Here is a 20,948-nt window from a genome sequence, read left to right as displayed (position 1 = left end):
AAATCCAGCCTTTGAAATACCCTGGGAGTATTAGGGTTAAAGTATTAACCTTCAATACCTTAAATACACCCTCAGTGACTGCATGCAAAAAAAAAAACCTACAGGCAAGTATAATATCCTGAATTTTGAATACCATTCCACAAGAAGCAGATAAATGTATCTAAAATCAGAAACATTATCTGAAGACATTTCATGTGAACACTGTTTTACGGCGTACCCAGTCACATAATCCAGTAATGAATTGGATTCACAATATCTACTAGCTTATTTTTTTTTTTTTGGGGGGGGGGTAACATAACAGTATATGGGCTTTAATGTAACATCGGAGTTTAATTTACATTCAAAACATATTTCATTGAGATATCTCCCTCTCTCCGAAGGTGGGTTTTTGTTACTGGATGCACTCTATGGCCCGTATTCTGAAGTCGGGTTTATTTAAATTAATCTCAGGTATAAAGTTGTGCTTTAAGTATGGGAAGCCAAAAGAATCATTTTTTTTATTAAGTTGTATGTTTCTTATGTTTACTGTGCTCTTTCCTGATTCATCGATGGTGAAGACAATAACCTTTTTATACTTCCTAGACAATTATGAATGATTTGAGAGCCAAATGAGCTGAAAAATGATATCTCTACTGCTTGTGATTTATGTAACAATTGGCTGTCCATACTTAAACCACAATTTTAAAACTGAGTTTAAGTTAAACCCGACTTCAGAATACGGGCCTCTGTGTTGAATAACTAAAAAAGAGACAGAACGAATCTATTTGCCCGGTTCCACCTCTGCTATGAAAGCTCGTACACATCGATCACATTGCTCAAACATCCTTTCAAACGCCTCCTTGCCATACTGTTAATAATAAATGAAAAGGGGGAAAAATAGAGAAAAAAATGAACACAATATTCTCAGATGCAACTATCTGAACAAGGGTCCTGTCTTACAAAGAGTTACTGTTGATCCAATCAATTGTAACTCTATGGAAATCCATGAGTGTCATAATTTTTTTCCTACAGGAAATGTGCAAAATGTCCTTTGTAAACAAAGGAGAACACACTTGACTGTCTAGAAATCAATGAAGTTATGGATATACATTCATATTTAGAAAAAGATTTGAGCTAACATGCATTTTATATGTTGACATTACTGGCTTTTCATAGTTGCGATTGATCGGATCAATTGCAAGTCTGTGTAAGACGGGGCACAGATCCAAATAAGAAAATATTATCATTAAGGGATTAGACTTGTCATGTTATTATAAACTTTGTACATGCATGAAGAAATATCCCCCCCCCCCGGCTATTACCTAAAAAATTAACATAAATGTTACACATGTGGACATAACAATTCATCTAATAAATCAAACACTAATAAAAGGAAATGAACTTAGCAAAATATTGCACATGTGGACATGACCATTCATATAATAAATCACACACTAAACTTAAAAGGCACTTTAATTAGGAATTATTATTTAGATATTTTGGATAAGTGGTTCAAGTCTCTATACCATGAACCACAAGGGTTTCAATTCCACTGTTGCATTCGCATCATTTAGCAAGGCGTCTATCTACATTTACCACTCTCCATCCGGGTGTAGTATGTGTGTACCCGGTAGGAAGGAATTCCTTGAATGTTTGAGCACATGATCATGATAGACGTGCTTGAATCGGAGGAAATAGCATGTAGCTTAGACATATTGTATTTGTACTAAGGCTTGCGCACTATATAAAGTTAGCATATTATTATTCTTATTATTGTTATCATCATCATCATCAACACCATCATCATCATCATCATTTCTGGTATATATTTAAAATACTCACAAAGTAAAGGTTTCCTACAATCTTAATCCCATCCCCCCAATATCTTCCAATCATCATCATCATCATTACCATCACCACCATCATCATTATCATCATCATCATCATGATCATTTCTGGTAGATATTTGAAATACTCACATAGTATGGGTCTTCTACAATCTCATTTCCATTCTTTCCATATTTTCCCATCAACAGAACCTCTGCTGTGCTATCCTTAGGCTTGACCCTGTTGATATTGCTAGAATGAAATATAAAACAAATAATGCTACAATGAGAGATAAAACAAATTACGTTACAATGAGGGATAAAGCAAATGATGATACAATGAGAGATAAAGCAAATGATGGTTAAAGGAAAGATAAACTGAATTATAACCATTTAAAGTGATTGATTTTTATTAGTAAAAAACTAAATACAAATTCAAAATTATCCCAAAGGTTTTTATTACTTGTACTGTTTCATAAATAAATATATGCTTACCTCATATTGCTTTCATCAAAGCCAAAGATATAGTGGAAGTCTTTGAAGTCCTGTTTGGTTATCTGAAATAAAGAAGGTGATATCATAATAAACTGCAAATTCTACTCACAACCGAAACTGCCTTTCTACAGGCAGATTCAATCAATGTCCCTATCTGGGGGCATTCCATAAAAATTGTTTAACACATTTCAAATAACATTCTGAAGCTACTGAAATCGTCCATTTTAATTTGCTGATAGTGAAATCGTGAATAATTTCAACAAGTTTTTAAAAACAGAACCCTGGTAGGTGTTTCATAAAGCTGTTCATAAAGTTACGCATAACTTTACGCACAACTGGAACATGTTGTTACATCATAACCGAATGATATAGGGATATCACGCAGCACAAGAATCAACACTCGTGCATTATGTCATTCGTATCTTACGAACAGCTTTATGAAACACCCACCGGGAGGGGGGGTTCATAAGCATGACTAAAGTCGCACTTTAATGCCGACATGTATATGATACGCAACGCGCGATCTTATTGATAGATATGCAAAAGTGCGTGTCCTCATGACACGATCTGACCAATGCAGTCAAGTATTTCATACCGTACGCAACTCAGTATTTAAGTGCGACTCCAAGTCATACTTAAATCTTTGTGAAACACCCCTCCGGTCTAGTGAAGTTAAGATTGTCAAGAATATATGCCTCTGTACTGCCTCCCCCACCAAAAAAAAAAAGGCATGCCTAACATACCAGTACTTGACTGATAATACAACTAAAATACTAGATATTGTCATTTGGGTTGAATCAGTGCTTGTTTGTTTTAGGCTGAATGATTTTATCTTGCATCAAATATTAATGGTTTTAATATAAGCCCAAGAACTTTGTCTTCTAGCCATTTTAAAGAGAAATTCCAGTAGTTGCAGTAAACACTGATTTCATGAGAAAGTCTGTAAAACAAGGCTTAATTGTCAGTATATCATCAAGGATCTATATCTGGTACAGTTACATAAACTGAACTTTGTGAAATCTTGAAATCTACGCTGAAAAATATTCTCTCTGAAGATCCCCAACACAGATAAGCGCACGTGGGACAGTGTTTAATTATTGCTTTGAATGTTGGGCCCCGACGCTCTACCCGAATCCTGTGCTTATTTGCTGATTTCTCAGCAATTACACAATTTCTTCCAGAATCCTTTGGAATGTACGTTTTATTTACACAAACAGACACTTTGGTGGTCATTTCATTGGATTCTGAACGAACTCATTTCGATATCGTTACCAAAACTAGCATTTACCTTTAATCTTGAATTTTGTCAGGTTTGCCAAATATCTAATCACATCCCTAAACAACATTATGTTCACTCTATACCTTGTGGCTGTCTCATATTGACTTTACAAAGAACTGGAGATCCTTTTATAATAGCTTAATCAACACCAATGAAAATCATTTTCAAGATAGGCTCATAATTGTAAGTTATGAAGTGCGCCCGGGGGGGGGGCACTTCCATTCACAAGTGGATACCATGCGCGACCATGGGGTCTCGAAAAGCACCCTAAACACGTAATTTCCATATTCTGAAAATGCACCCCTTAACAAGTATTGGCGTGTGAAACCCTACCCTCAACAAGTATTGGAAACGAAACGATATACTCTTGGCAAATATTCCCTGAAATGAACCCCTAAACAAGTACAGGAATGTTTTATTGTTACGGGTCCTTCGGTCGTCGGCTTTACCTTATTTGGTTTAGTACGACCCCATCTTCTACACCTCGCGCAAATCGGACTCTAAACACGAAGTGTTGGGGCAAAAAGGACATCCTTTATAAAACTTTTGAATTTTGTTTTATCATCCCCGCAAATTCGACCCTAAACACGTAATTTTCCTAGCGAAATAGATACCCTTTTTTCATCATTTTTGTGTTTTTGACACCCTTATCACGTTACGTACGTAACGTGCCCTATCGTGAAAATGACATCCTTTTTACGTGTTTTTTTGGTCGCGCATGGTATCCACTCGTCAATGTAAGTGGCCCATCCGGGGAAGTGCGTCATAAAACATCCACAAAGACCAAGATGCAAAACAGTAATTGTATTTCTGATCTCCTTAACCTGTTTAAATATGTTTGAATGGATGACTGAATAAAAAAAAATGAATGCATATATATATATATGAATGAATAAATGAATGAAATAATAATTGCATACATAAATGAATAAATGAATGAAGAATGCATACATAAATGAATGAATGAATGGATGGATGGATAGATGAATGAAAGCATGAATGAATGAATGAATGAATGAATGCATGCATGAAAGAATGAATGAATGCATGAATGAAACAAATGAATGCATGCATGAAAGAATGAATGAATTAATAAATGCATACATGAATGAATGCACGGATGGATGGCCAAATAAATGGATGAATAGAATAAATGAATGAATGGATGGATGGATGAATAGAATGGATGGACCTATAAATGAATGAATTAATGGATGCATGAATGAATGTATAATTTAATGAATAGATGAATGAAGGATGGATCAATGAAAAATGGCTGAATGAATTAATGAATTTTGTTATTAATAAATGGATGAATAAATGATTGGATGAATGAATGAAGCAGATAAATAAATGAATGAATACATAAACAAATTGAGTAATAAACTGAATTACCTGTCTAGCAATATGTTTGCTTTGTATATTCATATTTTTTTTCAAAGTTTCGTTTGTCCTAGGGTCAGGTTCGTCTCCTATCTGATAGGTTGAGGTTGCTGCACTGTCGATCTTCCATTCCGATGCAAAACCCTTCTCTTCTGCAAGCTTTCTAAAGACAGCTTCACCGGTCACAGATCGGCAAATGTTACCTGGTAAAGACAATTTTTTTCTTAATTTAAAAATAGAGATTGAAAAAAGACAATTGTCTTGCCATTTATTTTCCATCAATAGAGGGCGTACACAAAAATATGCCCCAAATTCCAGTTTTCAAGCGCTCTGGTGAATACAAATATCACTCCCAAGACAGAAGTTACTAATGAAAAATAGACTGTAATTCTAAATTGCAAATGTATGGAAATTAGCATGTTTGGTCACAAAAGTGATATTTTAAAGAATTTTTGAATTTGTGCTGTGTATAGCATCAGCATACCATACTCCTAACTGTAGATGCCCCACAGGCAGGATGGTAATGAACCCTTGTCTTGATTGGATCGAACTTCGATTCGAAGAACATGAACAAGAACCGCCAGACTGACAAAAAAGAAGGTTAGTGGGACTGAGTATAAATCCATTCTGACAACTTTGTCACAACTAGAAGCACCCTTTCATATCTAGTTTTCCAGATGTCATATCGATCATCGTGTTACTTAGGACTCACCTAGGCAAACGAATAAAACGGATTTATTTCCTGCGACAGCCATTTCAAAGACTCCTTTTCCGAGCAAGACTCCTACGAAAGATCAATAGAAATTTAGAGTAGCCTATGGTGTCCTTAAACTCCTAAAGTAAAAGTGAAAAGCGAAAAGAATATTCTCCTCCACACTTCGGATTGAACAAGCCTCGTATTTTTTGTTACTCACTCTCAAGTCCAAGTTTATTGATTTCCTTTCTTCACATATATACATTGGTACAAACAGGACATTGAGTGAGTAACATGGTAAATTTTAACAAAGGAAATAATAACAAAATAACATAATTATTAAAGAAACAAAATAAGTCAGTATAGATGACACATCTTGTCATTAACAAATTAAGTGTTATAAAGTAAAGATCATAACCTGTTACTAATATTAAAGCCATGAAAGAAAGGAGGAGACCTTAAAGAAGCTGGGCTTGTTAACGCAAGGTCCCAATATATATTGGGAGAAAACAATATATACTTGAATATATACTTGAATGTTTACTTACTTTAAGACATCTAAACGAAATAAGCTAACGTATATTTACATTAAGGTTAAAATAAAAATATCTACAAAAGGGATAGATTTGAAAGCTGGAAAGAGGAAATATATACAAGATGGACTGAGAAGGAAACAGTAAGTGTGTGTGGGGGGGGGCAAAAAGAAAACATGTGAAAGAAGTGGGTTTCAAGGATAGGGAAAGAATGTTGGAGAAAAAGAAACACAAGAGAAGAAACAAATCAAAACAAAAGTGCAAGTTGGTTCAGAAATTATTGTTCAGGGCCAGCCTGTGAAAGAAAGAGGGGAATATATATAGGCATGAATAATTATTTTCAGCATAGTTACTCAATAAATGTAATTTAAGTTTGAGTTTAAAAACGGGGGGTGCACTTGGTGGCTCATTTTCTTCCAGTCGTTTGTATTACTCTCAATTTGACATGTTTGCTGTCATATTTTTTTTCCTGTATTTTCCCTCTTTTTTTTCATTTTTTCTTATTACATTTTTTTATTGCCACAAGACAGTGTTTATAGGCCCTAAATAATGTTATTTTACTTCGATGTCCATGGGGAAACCGTCAAGAAAATTATTGTCATTGAGTATTGACAGAAAATTAAAAACAAAAAACAAATTACACGGGAAAATTTCTTTGTTTTGTTCTAAATCAGCAGAAAACAAATATAAAAAAAACACACACGCTGGGTTGGGAATGGATAATATCATTTCTCCGATGAACACCTTTGAGATTGGCCGTATAGCAATACATCCATTTACAAGCCTAAACTTGGCATTCCCCGATCTCATCAGGGGCTTCAGGGCCCTGGTAACGAGGGTTTGCTGGCTTCATTTTCACAAGCAAAAAAAAAATGAAGCTCATTTGGTCACTTGAAATTTGACAAGCAAATAAAAAAGGGGTTCCCTACAAAATGTTATAAAACAAAATTCTCACACTACCCATCAGTTACCTTTTTTCGTAAAGTGCAACATATTGTTTGTATTTACTTATAAACAAAAGTTCTATATATCATTACGTCTCAATTTTGTAATGAAACTAAGTTAGGGGCTTGCCTTTTGTACAAGCTTTGCCTTTTTCGGCAAACACATGTCATCTTAGGTAATTTTATTTATTGTACTGTTTTCCTCAAATCTAACATTATGTTATATATATTTTATTATGTCTTGTAGTACTTTCGACCTTTTTATTTTATATATATATATATATATATATATATATCTTAAAGTTTCACGTATTGGCTTCTGTAAGGTAACAAAATATGCTGAAGATAATGCTTTCATTGCCAATAAAGCAATGTATATACAATGAGCATTGTATGTACTCCTGAAGAAGACGGAGGACCGTCGAAAATTCGAGTAAACAATAAAAACCTTATTGGCAATGAAAGCATTATCTCCAGCATAATTATTTTTTGAAACGAAAATTAATAAATCAAATCAATCAAATGTAGGTTATTTTGGTTACCTACCAGAGCTCCCCTAGACCATCGCGATGATGGCCAACGATTTTTTTCCTTTTATTTATCGCCATGCCCTTGGGGAAAGAATGTAAATGTAACAGCCATAGGTGTTGTAATAACACCACTAGGTGTAAAACTAACACCACTAATTTAACACCGGTGTAAAATAACTGGTGTGGTCCTCTATGTACACCGGTTAACACCACAATTTTTGCTGTATAGTACTAGCTCCGCAATCAAATAATAATCATCTCTGAAATATTTTTTCTCTTGGTGAATGAACAGATATGAGGTCACTATTAGGCCACGTACAGGCTGAAAGCTGGTAATAAAAGACGAAAGAGCGCTAGTTTTTCATGATTTAGAGATTATGAACTAAAGAAATTGATATTTTAGGATACTGGTTTCAGGAAACTTCTCATTCCTTTTCTTTTTTTTTAGATTCTGATGTATTTCCTCATTACTGCCCCCGTTTCCTTCGTATAGTCATGTGGTTTTCGTGGTTTTGTTTTGAAAATATATTCGCTTTCACAGGGGCGGTGGAACATATTTGAACATATTTTCAGGGGGGGGGGGGCAAAGCAAGAAAAAAAGGCACTGATAAGTCAAAATGGGCAATTTACACAAACGGATATATTCACCATAAGATTATCATCTGTGCATGAAGTAGTTGTGTGTTTAGTAGTGATTGAGTTGAGCAAAAAAAAAATCATGAACATAATTATCACCTATCAAAAAGTTTATTTTCCAACTTCCCCGGTCAAGTTCGCCGCCCCTGCACTTTCAAAACCACCAAGGTGAGATTTCGTAATCGTTAAATATATACTTTACCTGCCATGGCCGTGGGAAGCGGGGGTGTTGTGTACAATATTCACCATAGGCAGCACCCTTTTAGGACTGTATGTTTGTATTACCCCCATCCCTCCAGCCCCCCTTTTTTTGCTTAATTGTCAAATTTTTCTTGACCGAACGAAGTGAACTTCATTTTGTAGTGATGTTTTGCTTATCGAATCTAGACCAACACCAGTCTGTGTTAAACACATTGTTCCCAAGGCTCTGACAGGGGCCGCGGAACGGTTTTCAAGGGGGCCGGGGGGGGGGGGCTGACCATGCAAAAAATCACAATCATTTGATCATTACGTGTTTATACACGATCTTGGAAAAAATGGGCTAGCTGAAGCCCCTTCCCTCGCTTCAGCGGTCCCTGCCTGATTGATACCTGTAGTTTCATTCTACCAATCTCAGAAAGAAGAAGAAAAAGAAGAAGATGATGATGATGATGAAGAAGAAGAGTAGCGTACCTGGCATATTTCGTCGGGGGGGGGGGGGGTCGGAAAAAAATTGAGCAAGGTGGGGGGGGGGTAGTAGGCATGGACGTTTAGGCACAATTTTTCAAGGGGGCTGATAATCATTACCCCCCAAAAAAATTACAGTTTTTAATTTTCGAGCCAGCGAACATTTTTTTTTCAATTAATATATAGCCTTTTTACATAATATGAAACTTGCAGAAATTGTACATTCGGTCATCAAATTACCAATACACGAGGATATTTGGGCACCTCGTACTACGAGGCTCGTAGTCCTTCTTGCCCTGCATTTTACAGCCCCCCAGGCACGTTTGGATGTGTAGGTCTAAAAGTGGCACTGAAGGTGTAAAAGGTTACCCAGGGGATGCTCAATAAAACGGTTGGGATCTTGCTTCTACTGATATTTGCTATCGGGCGATTGCACTTTATTGTCGACATTGTTATTTTTTTGATATATTATTCCAGAAATGAAATGTATTGGATCGTGATCGATATAGTTCTAATCAAGTGGTAATTGCAAAGTTTATATTGAAAACTTCTTTAATTCCTCTTTGAAGGTATTTACATTATTTCCCAATTCTGCTCATTTGGAGACGTTATAAAAAGAGGTATTGGACATTGAAATCAGTTGATTTCATATATTGATTTGTATTCGTTTTATTTCCATATACACAGTTAAACAAAAATAAATACATCCATTCACTCATTAAAAATAAATAGATATGAACATGAAAATATATGAAACAGTAACATGATATATCACTAGATATGGGGGGGAAATCACTCACTGGCAGGAATGTCAGAAGGTTGAGGAAATTGAAATTCGAAAAGATAGATAGGCGAACGAAGGGATCAGGTACAAATGGTAGAAAGGGGGACGGTAATAACCAGAGGAATGTGTAAGCAGGGGTATAGCTAGACCTTTACCTGACAGATATCAGTACCGATTACTGACGTCCGACCAAGGGCGCCGGAAGCGGGGGGCAGGGGGGGCACTTGCCCCCCCCCCCAAATAAAATTTTTGGGGGGCAAAACGAGATTTTGCCCCCCCCCCAACGTGCCCCCCTGAAAGATGAAAAATGATAAATTATTTAAGGACAAAAGTAAATGAAGGCACTTTTCTGCCTGAAAATTGTCATTTCCATTGTCAAAAATGAAAAAAATTTCCATTGTCAAAAATGAAAAAAATTTGCCCCTAACGGGGCAAATACATTATCTAGTAAGCCTCGCTTCTTTTGACGAACAGTTCCTCTGTGAAACATAGCTTTGATTAGCCACTTTTCCATCTTATTACAGTGTGATCACGTTTAACCTTTTAATGAATACATTTCAAACTAAAAGCGAATGGCAAATTGATAGTGATCCACCAATGATTAGGTTTATAATTCTATGATGCTGGCTGTGTCGTCTAACAAACGCGCGGTCGCCCAGAAACGCTCAGACCGGACCCGATATAACTAACGCGCGTGAACATAGTCCAGTCAATATAGGGTTTGACCCACCACTAATTGCAACACTGGATATTCCACTGCAATGCTTTCCAGGAAGGTCCCCTGAACAACATACTAAAAGTCCCAAAAAATCCAAGCAGTGGAAATTTATGAAATTTGCATATTATGCAAATTAGCCATAAAAAGTTAGAAAAATAAGGAAAATAGTCAAAAAATTACAAATTAAGTGTCCAAAACAATTTTATTTGAGCAAAAATTCATGATAAATAACTTTAATCAATTTTTTAATCAAAAGAGCAAAAAAATCTACCTCATTTGCATAATATGCAAATAAGCATCCCTATATATGGAAAAAATGTCAAGAAATTGCGATTTTTCTCTCATTGACTGCTTGAAAATTTCAATAATGTTGAAGTTAACATGCTGCTATCGCTAAGGACGTTGAATGCATTTATATTAAGCTTAGAGTCTGTAGTGTCATTTGCATATTATGCAAGTAAGTATCTAACATGTAATAAATATTCAAGAAAACACACTGGTGATAAATTCCTCAAAAATTGCAAGTAGATTATCTATTGAAATTGAAATATGGTAATACCTTGCAGGAAGTTAACACTATATTAAAAGTCATTGAATAGACAAGCATAGGAAAATCAGAAAATTTGCATTTTATTCAAATTAGCCATATTAATTTGCAAATGAGGAAAATAATCCAAAATTTGGAAATCAAGTGTTGAAAACAATATAAATTGAACGGAAGCTCATGAAAAGTTTTACAAATTAACAATTCTTTAAAAAATGTAAATAAATCTACATCATTTACATATATAATTATGAGCATCCTTATGTGAAAAAAAAAACAACAACCCAGAAATTTTGATTTTTCTCACACAAACAGTTAAACTCCCATTCCATAGAGAACAAGACCTCTGAAAGACTGCATTGTAAGACCATAAAACTTGCTTGATCTTTCAAGGGTCTTTCAACGAACATTCAAAGATCTCCGATGACTTCCATGATTCTTGATAGATCTTTCAATGGTCTTTGTGGCCCTTGTGAGTCCCAAAACCTTTTGAAACGGTTCAAAACAGTCTTTCAGCGGTCTTACAAGAAAATTATTTTGATGGTCTTTCAGTGGTCTTTCAAAGTGAACTTTCAAAGTTCTTATTAGTCTTTCTATGATCTTTCGGCTGTCTCTCAAGTTTTTTTTTTGGAAATTACTGTAAGACTATTGAGAGATCATCGATAGATCATCAAAAGATAATTAAAAGACCAGGCAAAGTCTATGGAAAGAATTCTGAAAGATCACTTGATGCATAGACATCTCTGAAAGACCATTGAAAGATCTCTATAGGACAGGTGTCTTTCAGAGTTCTTTGAGGGGTCTTTCTGAGCCATTCCACAGAGATGACAAATTTCAGTGATCTTGGAGACTGCTGTATAAGACCTTGCCAATTTCTGGTCTTTGAAAGGTCCTTCAAGGGTCTCCCCTCTGTGGATCTAGATCAATATGATGTGATCACTAAGAATGCCTAGTACATTAATTATCAGCTTAATATCTGAAGTAGAATGTACATGTACTTCCTCTAAAATTCCACGTAGATTATGTGTAACCATGTTCATCCCTACACTTCTTGCTTGGTTGATATTGACTTTTTTCATGAGCAGTTACCACCGGGCCAGATACCCCACTCATATCGTCCAATGATGAGTCAGTTCTACATGGGTCCCATTGTTTGAATGCTTCATATTTCAATCCAAGTCTTGCTCTCTCCTTGACTTGGTAGAGTCTTTGCGTTTCTTGCTAGTATAGTCCACGCTAGCATGCTCCTTGACTGTCAAGTGATCAGCACAAGATGTCACACCCAGTACAAATAAAAGCTCGTTAGCTTCAAATATTTGTTCCTTGTAGCACACCACTTGTATTGGGGATAAAGATGAGTACTTCATTGGATCACAAGATCTCTGGGCTTGGTTTGAGTACCAATGAGCATTTGCGCAAACGAGCGACATGAAACCCATGATAAAGGCTTAAAGTGTATATAAACATCTTTCCCAGATACAGGAATCATGATTAGACTTTCTTGCTGAATCCAGTTGCTGCTTCAGGATGAAGAATCCATTTTCTGTTCTTTCTTCTTTCATGAATCTCATAAGGATGGCAACTATCTCTACATATTGTAGCTATAGTTTCTAAGCAAATCGTATGCAAATAATATCAATTTCCTGATATTTATGGCAAATGGAAATTCCTCAGTGAGACAATAAACAACCAAGTAGACGTTAACAGATGAAGGACTAAACCAGATTACTGCCTTTCCAACAAGAGGACACAACACAACGGAACACCCTTAACATCACCATCAAATACCATCAAACAATCATTAAACAGTGTGTACCTATTCCAGGATTTGTTTGCCACTTTGTGTTACTCATTGGTATACTGTGAGGGTATACAGAGGAATAAACCTTTCATAAATTATGGTACGACTAAGGATGTTCGTCTGGAGGAACGCTGACTTTCATAGTGTCATGCAGATGTACTTTGGACAATCATACAACTCTCTGTACTGTAATCCGAAAAGTCGAGCATAGGAGGTTGAATGTCAATCAAGAGGACTTTGACAAGAACCAAACCAATACCCATGTCTTCTTCCGACACAAGTTGACACACTTGACATAAGTTGTGTTGGAAGAAAAGTTTTATAGGAAGGCTTGCGCATGGTGAGCTCCTTAAGCATCAGTAAGGTGAAGCTCAGAGTTGCTACAATGCATTAAAGAGGACCATAGAATGGTTTGTAGAAAAGCCTATAATACACAATTTGTTTATGATCCAGGCTGTAACAACTAGCATGTTGGAAGTCCTGACTACATTAGAAGACAACAAATTTTAGTCTTAGTATTTACCACTGATCATGATGATAATGACGCTGCTCTGCAAGTCCTGGAACCCTGTTCTGACCCAGACATGGCCAGGAAACATATTTTTTAGTCAAGCGGGTGTAGCCAAACTACTGAAGAAATTGTTAAAGAAAACAACCTGCATGAAGCTACTAGGCCAGATTGAATCTGAATACTGTGCTATGTTCTTGCCAATCCCATCATCTTGTCAGACTAACAACATGGCTTTAGGACGTGAAGAACACATTTTCCCATATGCATGCTTAGTGATAGCAGCATATTGATTTGAACAACAGTTAATGTGAGAATTTAAAAAAAAAAATTTCCATATATGGATACTTATTTGCATACATGTAGTATGCAAATGAGGCAGATTTGCTAGCTTTCTAAAATAAAAACATTGTACTTATTTATTCATCATGAAATTTTGTTTAAATTACTTGCTTTTGACATTTAATTTATAATCTTTGGATGATTTTTTTTACTTTCTATTTTAATGGCTAATTTGCATAATATGCAAATTAATTTTCAGGCATTTGGGATAAATTCTCATGCTTAGTGAAAGTGGCATATAAATGTCTACATAAATGAAATGTTTTCAAGCAGTCTATATGAGAACAATCACAATATCTTGACATTTCTCCCATATAAGGATGCTTATTTGCATAATATGCAAATTATGTAGATTTGTTGGCGCTTTTAAATAAAAACATTGAATACAGTTAATTATCATTAATTTTCAAATTAAATTGTTCTGGACAATTAATTTGTAATCTTTGTGCTATTTTCCTTATTTTTCTAAATTTTTATGGCTAATTTGCATAATATGCAAATTTCATAAATTTCCACTGCTTAGATTTCTTGGGACTTTTAGTATGTTGTTTAGGGGACCTTCCTGCAAAGCATTTCAGTGGAATATCTTGTGTTGCAATTAGTGGCGGGTCACCCCCTTATTCTTGCTAGATTGACTGGACTAACACTAGTTACTCGAGCAAGATAAGGAATCTATGTCATAGCTGTCAAGCCCAGAAACCATAACATCTCGAGAAACTTGTTTCAATTATTTCATTTTCAACGAAATATAAATTGAGTCAATACAGTGATAACAAGAGAACCGTGTTGGCTCAGTCGGTAACACGTCTGCCCGTCGAAGTCGAAATCGTAGGTTTTGAACTTCGTTATCAGAAAATTGCACTCAGAATAATCAAGTGTAGAGGATTATAATCTATAATTTTTAAAAATGGTGAATCCCACTCGAAAGCAACTTAGAGATAATGTTTAGACATGAAAAAAATAAAATCATCTGTGAAAGTGTCTTCTTGAACGGACTCATATTATCCGAGATGTGAATAAAAATATAAAGAATATAAAAAAATTAGCGTTACAGTAGTGCTCTACTATAAAAAAAATCTTAAAGATATTTTCACAGCCCCGTATTTTCCTCTATTCCTTTTCATTGGCATGATTGGAAGGCGTTTTGTCTGATACTATTTCAGCTCATATATAGCACTTATGCATTTTAGATTCCAAAACTTCTTCCCATTACCTGTTACTAATCAGATCGAGATGGCAGCTATGTTCTCTGGTTTATATATCCCAGCTTTTGTTATTCATGGACGTTTGCAAAAAAAAAAAAAAAAAAAAAACCGGGAGTGGGTGGGGCTGCAAGACCTAAATTTTCGAAGAAACGTAAGAGCGAGGGGATTTGTGATGGGGGAGCTTTTGCATTTTCTAGAATGAAATTGAAGGATTTCGTGCACACTTTTGGTGAATTTTGCCCTCTCGATCGGCGGCCCCCGGCTGCTTACAGTCATGTTTGTCATCTTAAAGTCTTTAAAAGGCCTATATTACACTAGTTTGAAACAATTTCGTTTGCAATAAGGCTCGTAATTTGCTGGAACTGCGACCCTGGTCTTGAAGAAACACCAGGATGGGTCAGAAGGGAGGAAACAGAAGGAGCTAAAAGAACTCCAAGACTGTTTAATTCTCAAGAAATTTATTTTTGAATGCACTTAGAAACGCAACTTTTATCCTCCATTTTTACACAAAATCCTTACCGTGGGGGGGGGGGGTCCCATAGCCTCTCCCGCTCGATCGCTTCGGTATCTCACGCTGTCAAAAATATTGTGCCCCCTTCGGGATTTTGCCCCCCCAAAACTGAAAGTGTTCCGGCGCGCCTGCGTCCGACGAACAATACTCATCTATATCAAACCCAGGGGCAGATCCAGGATTTTCAAGGGGAACATTTCGTTTACAAAAATGGACGAGCCCCACCCCCACAAAAACCTTTACTTTCAATCGCACGTGCCTAACAATTTACACGAAAAATTATACAAAAATAATAGTTGCGATCGCAAAGCGCGAGCTGAAATTTTCTAATAGATAGACCTAAAACGATACATTTTTATGTACTTACCTATGAATAGGATGAATATCTTCTTTCACAAATTATGCAAGCCCGAAGCGCGAGCTAAAAATTTTAATATTCCTAACTGGACACTAGCCATTCTAATCAGTTTTACAAGTTAGGTATCTAAAGAGTCATAAGGGCGCAAAGCGCGAGCTAAAAATTTTGATATTCCAACTTAAGAACTGGATATTCTAAGCACTTTTAGCAACGATGAAGAAATTGGTTTGTAACTGAATAATTAATTGATGCGAGCGCGAAGCGCGAGCTGAAATTTTCTAAAAATTTAGACCAGTCCTAAAAATATACATATTGTGCACATAACTATGAATATGATGGGTATCTTAATAAATTATGCGGGCGCAATGCGCGAGCTAAAACTTTTGATATTCAGACTTAAGATCTGGATATTCTATGCACTTTTAGTAATCATGAACAAATTGGTTTCTAACTAATCAATTGACGCGAGCGCGATGTGCGAGCTAAAAAAAGAAGATATTTCAACCTAAAAACTAGACATTTATCTTAGGTACTTAGTACTACCCAACTAAAAAAATAATGAGAGCGCGTAGCTCGAGCCAAATTTTTATTGTTATAATTATATTCACAAAAAGTTGTTCTTTACCCTTTTCCTGTCCCTGGTCAGCCCAGTCCATGCTCAGAGAGCTCTAAAAGTCGCATTGCGTAAAAATCACAATTTACCGACAAAGATGGTGTAACTAAACAAACAAATCAGTTGGAACAGCCCCGTGTGCTCGACATTTTTTTTTTCGTTTTTTCTGACAGTCTGCAGTCCAGTTTTTGTTTTCCCTTTCTCTTAACCCCTTTCTTCTTTCTCCCCTTCCCCCTTTTTTCTCTCTTTCCTTTTCCATCTTTTCTTTTTTCTTTCCTTTTTTCGCTTTTTTTTGCTTGTGACTCGTCAGGGGGGGGGCAGTCTGAAGAAGAAGAAGATATCCCTTCTTTACAAAAAATCAATACATCCTCCAGCCAACCCAGGAAGTTCATTGAAGAAAAAAGAGAGGAGAAAAATCAATAAAGCGTTCCTCACAATCAATTCCAAGGTCATGACTCGGCCGAGTACCTATTGTGAAAGAGGTGCTGTCATGAGCGATCACTTCAGCTCTTCTTGGTGCACGGGCTTGCTAAAAGGAAACCAAAACCAAAGAAGACAAGTAATTTTTTGGAAAGAGTAAAATGAGAGGAACAATTAAAAAAAAGTTTTATCAAAATCATCAAGCAAGTTATGGGAGTTTGAAAACTTTTGTTGTACTTTCGATGGGCATCCTCAAATTGGCACGTGCTTCAAAAATGTTTGTTTTGTACACAAATTTTCAGATTTTCCTCATTATCTTTCAAATTGCATCTTGCCTCCTTCTGAGCACAACATATGTCATGGGAAAATATAATCCACACATCAAGGTCAGGAGGAGATAAAATAATGGGGAAAATCTGAAAATATGTGTACAAAACAAATAGAGAGTTGTCCACAAAATCAGCCATTTTGAAGCATGTTTGCCAATTTGAGGATCCACATAGTAAATACAACAAGACTTTTTATTCGTCCATAACTTGCTTATTTCATAACCGATTTTGATGAAACTTTAAGTGTTTCAGTGAGGTATCTCATAATGGAGGGGTGGGGGGGGGGGGGTGCAACGCTTTCAGGGGGCGCAAATAAAGAGAAGGAAAACATAGTTCTATTGTCGTGGTAATGCGGTTTCCAACACATTTAGTAAATGAATCTTGCATGTCTTTACCCAGGGGTGAATATTCGTCCCAGCAAATTAAAATAGTCCTTCCCCTTTCAGGTTGGTGTATTAAAAAAACTAACCTCTCGAGCTTGCATTAATTATTGTTTAGTTAGATACGCATCGTTGGGTGCTTTGAAATGTCCCGTTTTCAGTTCTAACTTTCACACATTTTCAGCACACGCTTAACGCCCAAATTAATTGTTTAGATGTGCATCTTGTTAATGACAAAAAGTGCTTAAAGACTCATTTAGAAAGTCTTGATATAAACAAAAATATTCGCACTAACATCGATATCATGCTTCATTTTAATTGGCCGTGTGTTTTCTTTTTTCTGAGAATCGGTAAGGCATAACAACAATAGCCCCACGAAAAAAAATAAAGAAATAAATGAAAAGAAAAAAACGGCACACCACCAAAAATGTAAAAAAATATAGTATTGTATTACAGATCAGAGATTGATTTATTCGAACAATCAACGTTTTAATTCAGAAGTTACAAAATACAAAAGGGTGTGTGTGTGTTGAAATTTGAACTACACAGCAGAAACTGTGGTATGAACTGGTGTACATAAAGGACCACACCAGTTATTTTACACCGGTGTTAAATTGGTGGTGTTAGTATTACACCTATTGGTGTTATTACAACACCTATGGTTTTTACATATTCACTCATTGGTGTTATGTTCAATCTCTAGGGTGTTATTTTAACACCTCAGGGTGTGGTCCTCTATTAACACCAATTGGTGTCAGTTCTAACACCACAGTTTTTACAGTGTACAGTTTCCTACAAGGATATAATGACAGGTCCTCTTGTATTTAGGAAAGCTCATTAGATCTCAGAAGCCAGTATCTAAGGTCACATTGAGTGATTTCAAGTTCAGAGTTGACCTGTTGGTACTAGGTCAATTCAACACGAGCATAGCACCGAACACTCTAAAAACACTGAGTAAAATTTTACTCAATATTCGGTAGAAAGGGAACACATGTTAGCTGGGTATCTCTCGGTTTTTTTTTACCCCATATTGGGCTGTTTCAACGCAACATTGCTTAAAATTTACAAAATATTTGTTGCCTAATATATTTTTACCCAACCAACATGCATGTTCCCATTTTACCCTACATTGGGTAAACTTTTTTAAAGTGAATATGAAATTAAATTTGCCCTTATATAAGTTACTCACTAGGTATTGAGCGTAAATATTGAGATCTGTAATCTGCATCACAAGTTTTTGAAAACTCAGAATAGGAGGTAGGAAAGAGAATCCATGTGCTTCCAACGCCATCACCGACACCGGACCTGAAATCACCCATTTTTATCATCATAGGCCTACATAGTGACATCGATGTCCATTACTCGTGTTCTCTGGCTTTCGAGATTGCATTTCTCATACCACCAGTCGTGGAACACAGGGTGGCTACTCTGCCAGGGATATCTTTCTGGAAACAACGATTTCATGACCAGTCCTTTGATGATAATGCATATGCTGTGGCTGTTTGTCTTTGCGCGACTGGTCAACAGACTATCCCCCTTCTCTATTCCACCTAACCTTCTCCAGGAAAAGTACTCGAGATATTTCTGCTGGTCGCGATCCAGGAGATTGATGTATTCCACGAACTCTCGAACCGTCTTGAAATCGTCGAGATGTATGAATGAGTGCGGTGGAATCAGACGTTCGTAGTTGGCTTTCGGCGCGCCGAAGACAATCGGGACGCTTCCAACCGCGAGAGCGTTCTTCCAGATCTTTTCAGTAATGTACTCAGGGCATTGGGTGTTCTCCAACGCCAGGGTGAATTTATACTCTGCACGCATATCCCAGCATGCGTCCTCCGAGCGAGGACATTCTAGCTGTCCGCACCTGCCGTAGGTATCGATGCTCAGGTAGTTCTGGAGTTCTTCAACAAACCTTGTCCTTGCCCAACTGGTACTGTTGCAGTTAGTTGCGACCCATATCATCAGTTTGTCCTTTTGGAGAATCTTCGGATCCGGTTCTGCGAGTTCAGGGTCCACGAAGTAATAACCTGGAGCAATATCTGACTCGAGAAGGTAAGTTAGCGAGAGGTTAAAAGGATTACCGTACTCTTTAGGTGGACTGGCAGGTGGGCCATGAATAGAGGCTTCCTTGGAATGGAACACCCACAACTGACCAGAAGGCCGGTTTTGGACATAAGGTGCCCAATCACGGTTATCGATGTGAAAGACCACCACGTCACTTTCTAAGAAGTCCTGAAAGTCGTTTCCAACCTTGCTTTCAATCCAACAGTTGGAGAACTTACACTTCATACGCTTCCAATTTAAAGTCAAAACTTGTATAACATGTTCATCAAGTTCCCTGCACATTTGGAAGACCCTGATCACACATTCTGTTTGTGAGACGTTGGCTGCTGCTGCTGCGTCCTGGAACTTCTTCAACAACCTGTTAGGACCGAACGCTGATCCAACGCTGTCATCGGCTAACACTTTCCTCATCCATGATGCATCCACGTCACTGTCAATCTTGAACTCCCTGTTGACAGCGGCAGTCTTTATGATCTCTGGGCTTAGTCGGAGATCGTCTTGCTCTGGGATATGGTCGTAGTACCTACTTATTGATGTCTTTGACCGGGGAAGGGCTTCGCCATTTCGGTATACCAGTCTGTTCACGTTCTCTACATGTTTGCGCTCGGAGTAGCTAAGAGACACCAGGTGATTCCGCAGTTCAACGTAAGTCTTGAAGACTACGATCATCAATAGGCTGCCCCCGATCACGATTAAACGATTCTTTAAAGTGCCAAGATTTACGATATCCATTCTCTGTACCTGCAGGAGAACAAACACAGACACCTATAAGGCTGTTTCCTCTTAATTTCAACACTCTATACAGAGAGTTTCTAAAAAAGGGTAGCCGAAGTTCTGAGACGTCAGCTATATCAATAATACATAAGCCTAACTCCTTGTGATTTGTATTCTACAGTGGGTAACTCATCAACTTTAATTTGACCCCTTGAAGGCGTCAAATCGTCAGTGGTCACCGCGTTATCCTTCAGAGGCGAAGGGTGCAAAACCAACGCCCCAGAGTTTTTTGCTTAATGAACATGCCCAAAACAACCTTTTTGTAAAGTTTTGGTGTCATCATACCTTTTCCCTTCAAATTTCCATGAAATGCTATGCCCACTGTTAACTTTTTGTGAGTGACTAGCTTTTACATATCAACTGCCTAGCTTCGACACGTTATATTCACCCCTTCCTTTTGCAAAACACCCCAACGTATGTTTTCACGGTGCCTTCCCTCGATCGACACTGTCATGTCTTGCTATGCTCTTTTAATCATTGTGGGAAGGTGACGAAGAACGTGTATTTCGTGCTAAATGTGCCTGCAGCCTGCAGGTCACCAAGGGTGTGCTCAACCAAAATTGCAGCTTGAACCCACTTATGTTTCATTCACTCGCAAACAAATTGGCAGAAGAGATATCATGAAATTTGCA

At 37.0% G+C, this 20,948-nt stretch overlaps 2 protein-coding genes across 2 annotated transcripts; both read right to left on the bottom strand.

The window, feature by feature from the left end:
• Positions 1-651: 651 nt before the first annotated feature.
• LOC121416649 (low molecular weight phosphotyrosine protein phosphatase-like) lies at positions 652-5,797 on the bottom strand. The gene is made up of 5 exons (XM_041610128.1): positions 5,675-5,797; positions 4,975-5,165; positions 2,301-2,362; positions 1,959-2,058; positions 652-847 (listed from the first exon to the last, which is right to left on the bottom strand). The coding sequence occupies exons 1-5, from the start codon at positions 5,715-5,717 to the stop codon at positions 761-763; spliced, it is 483 nt and encodes a 160-aa protein (XP_041466062.1). The 5' UTR covers positions 5,718-5,797; the 3' UTR covers positions 652-760.
• Positions 5,798-18,648: 12,851 nt separating this feature from the next.
• LOC121416648 (alpha-(1,3)-fucosyltransferase C-like) lies at positions 18,649-20,283 on the bottom strand. Its single transcript, XM_041610127.1, has one exon. It carries the CDS (start codon positions 20,272-20,274, stop codon positions 18,814-18,816), a length of 1,461 nt encoding a protein of 486 aa, XP_041466061.1. The 5' UTR covers positions 20,275-20,283; the 3' UTR covers positions 18,649-18,813.
• Between the last annotated feature and the right edge of the window lie 665 nt (positions 20,284-20,948).

This window comes from Lytechinus variegatus, chromosome 6 (genome assembly GCF_018143015.1).
Source record: "Lytechinus variegatus isolate NC3 chromosome 6, Lvar_3.0, whole genome shotgun sequence".
Lineage (NCBI taxonomy): Eukaryota > Metazoa > Echinodermata > Echinoidea > Temnopleuroida > Toxopneustidae > Lytechinus > Lytechinus variegatus.
Note: the sequence above shows the minus strand (reverse complement) of the source record. Positions and strands in the feature narration are given on the sequence as shown.

Bases quoted from the DNA above. Each gene is read 5' to 3' on its own strand.
- LOC121416649 (XM_041610128.1), bottom strand. From the start codon at position 5,717: ATGGCTGTCGCAGGAAATAAATCCGTTTTATTCGTTTGCCTAG. The intron at 2,363-4,974 runs GTAATTCAGTTT...TCTTTATTTCAG, and splicing joins GCAAACATATTGCTAGACAG to ATAACCAAACAGGACTTCAA. The intron at 2,059-2,300 runs GTAAGCATATAT...ATTTCATTCTAG, and splicing joins TTTGATGAAAGCAATATGAG to CAATATCAACAGGGTCAAGC.
- LOC121416648 (XM_041610127.1), bottom strand. From the start codon at position 20,274: ATGGATATCGTAAATCTTGGCACTTTAAAGAATCGTTTAATCGTGATC.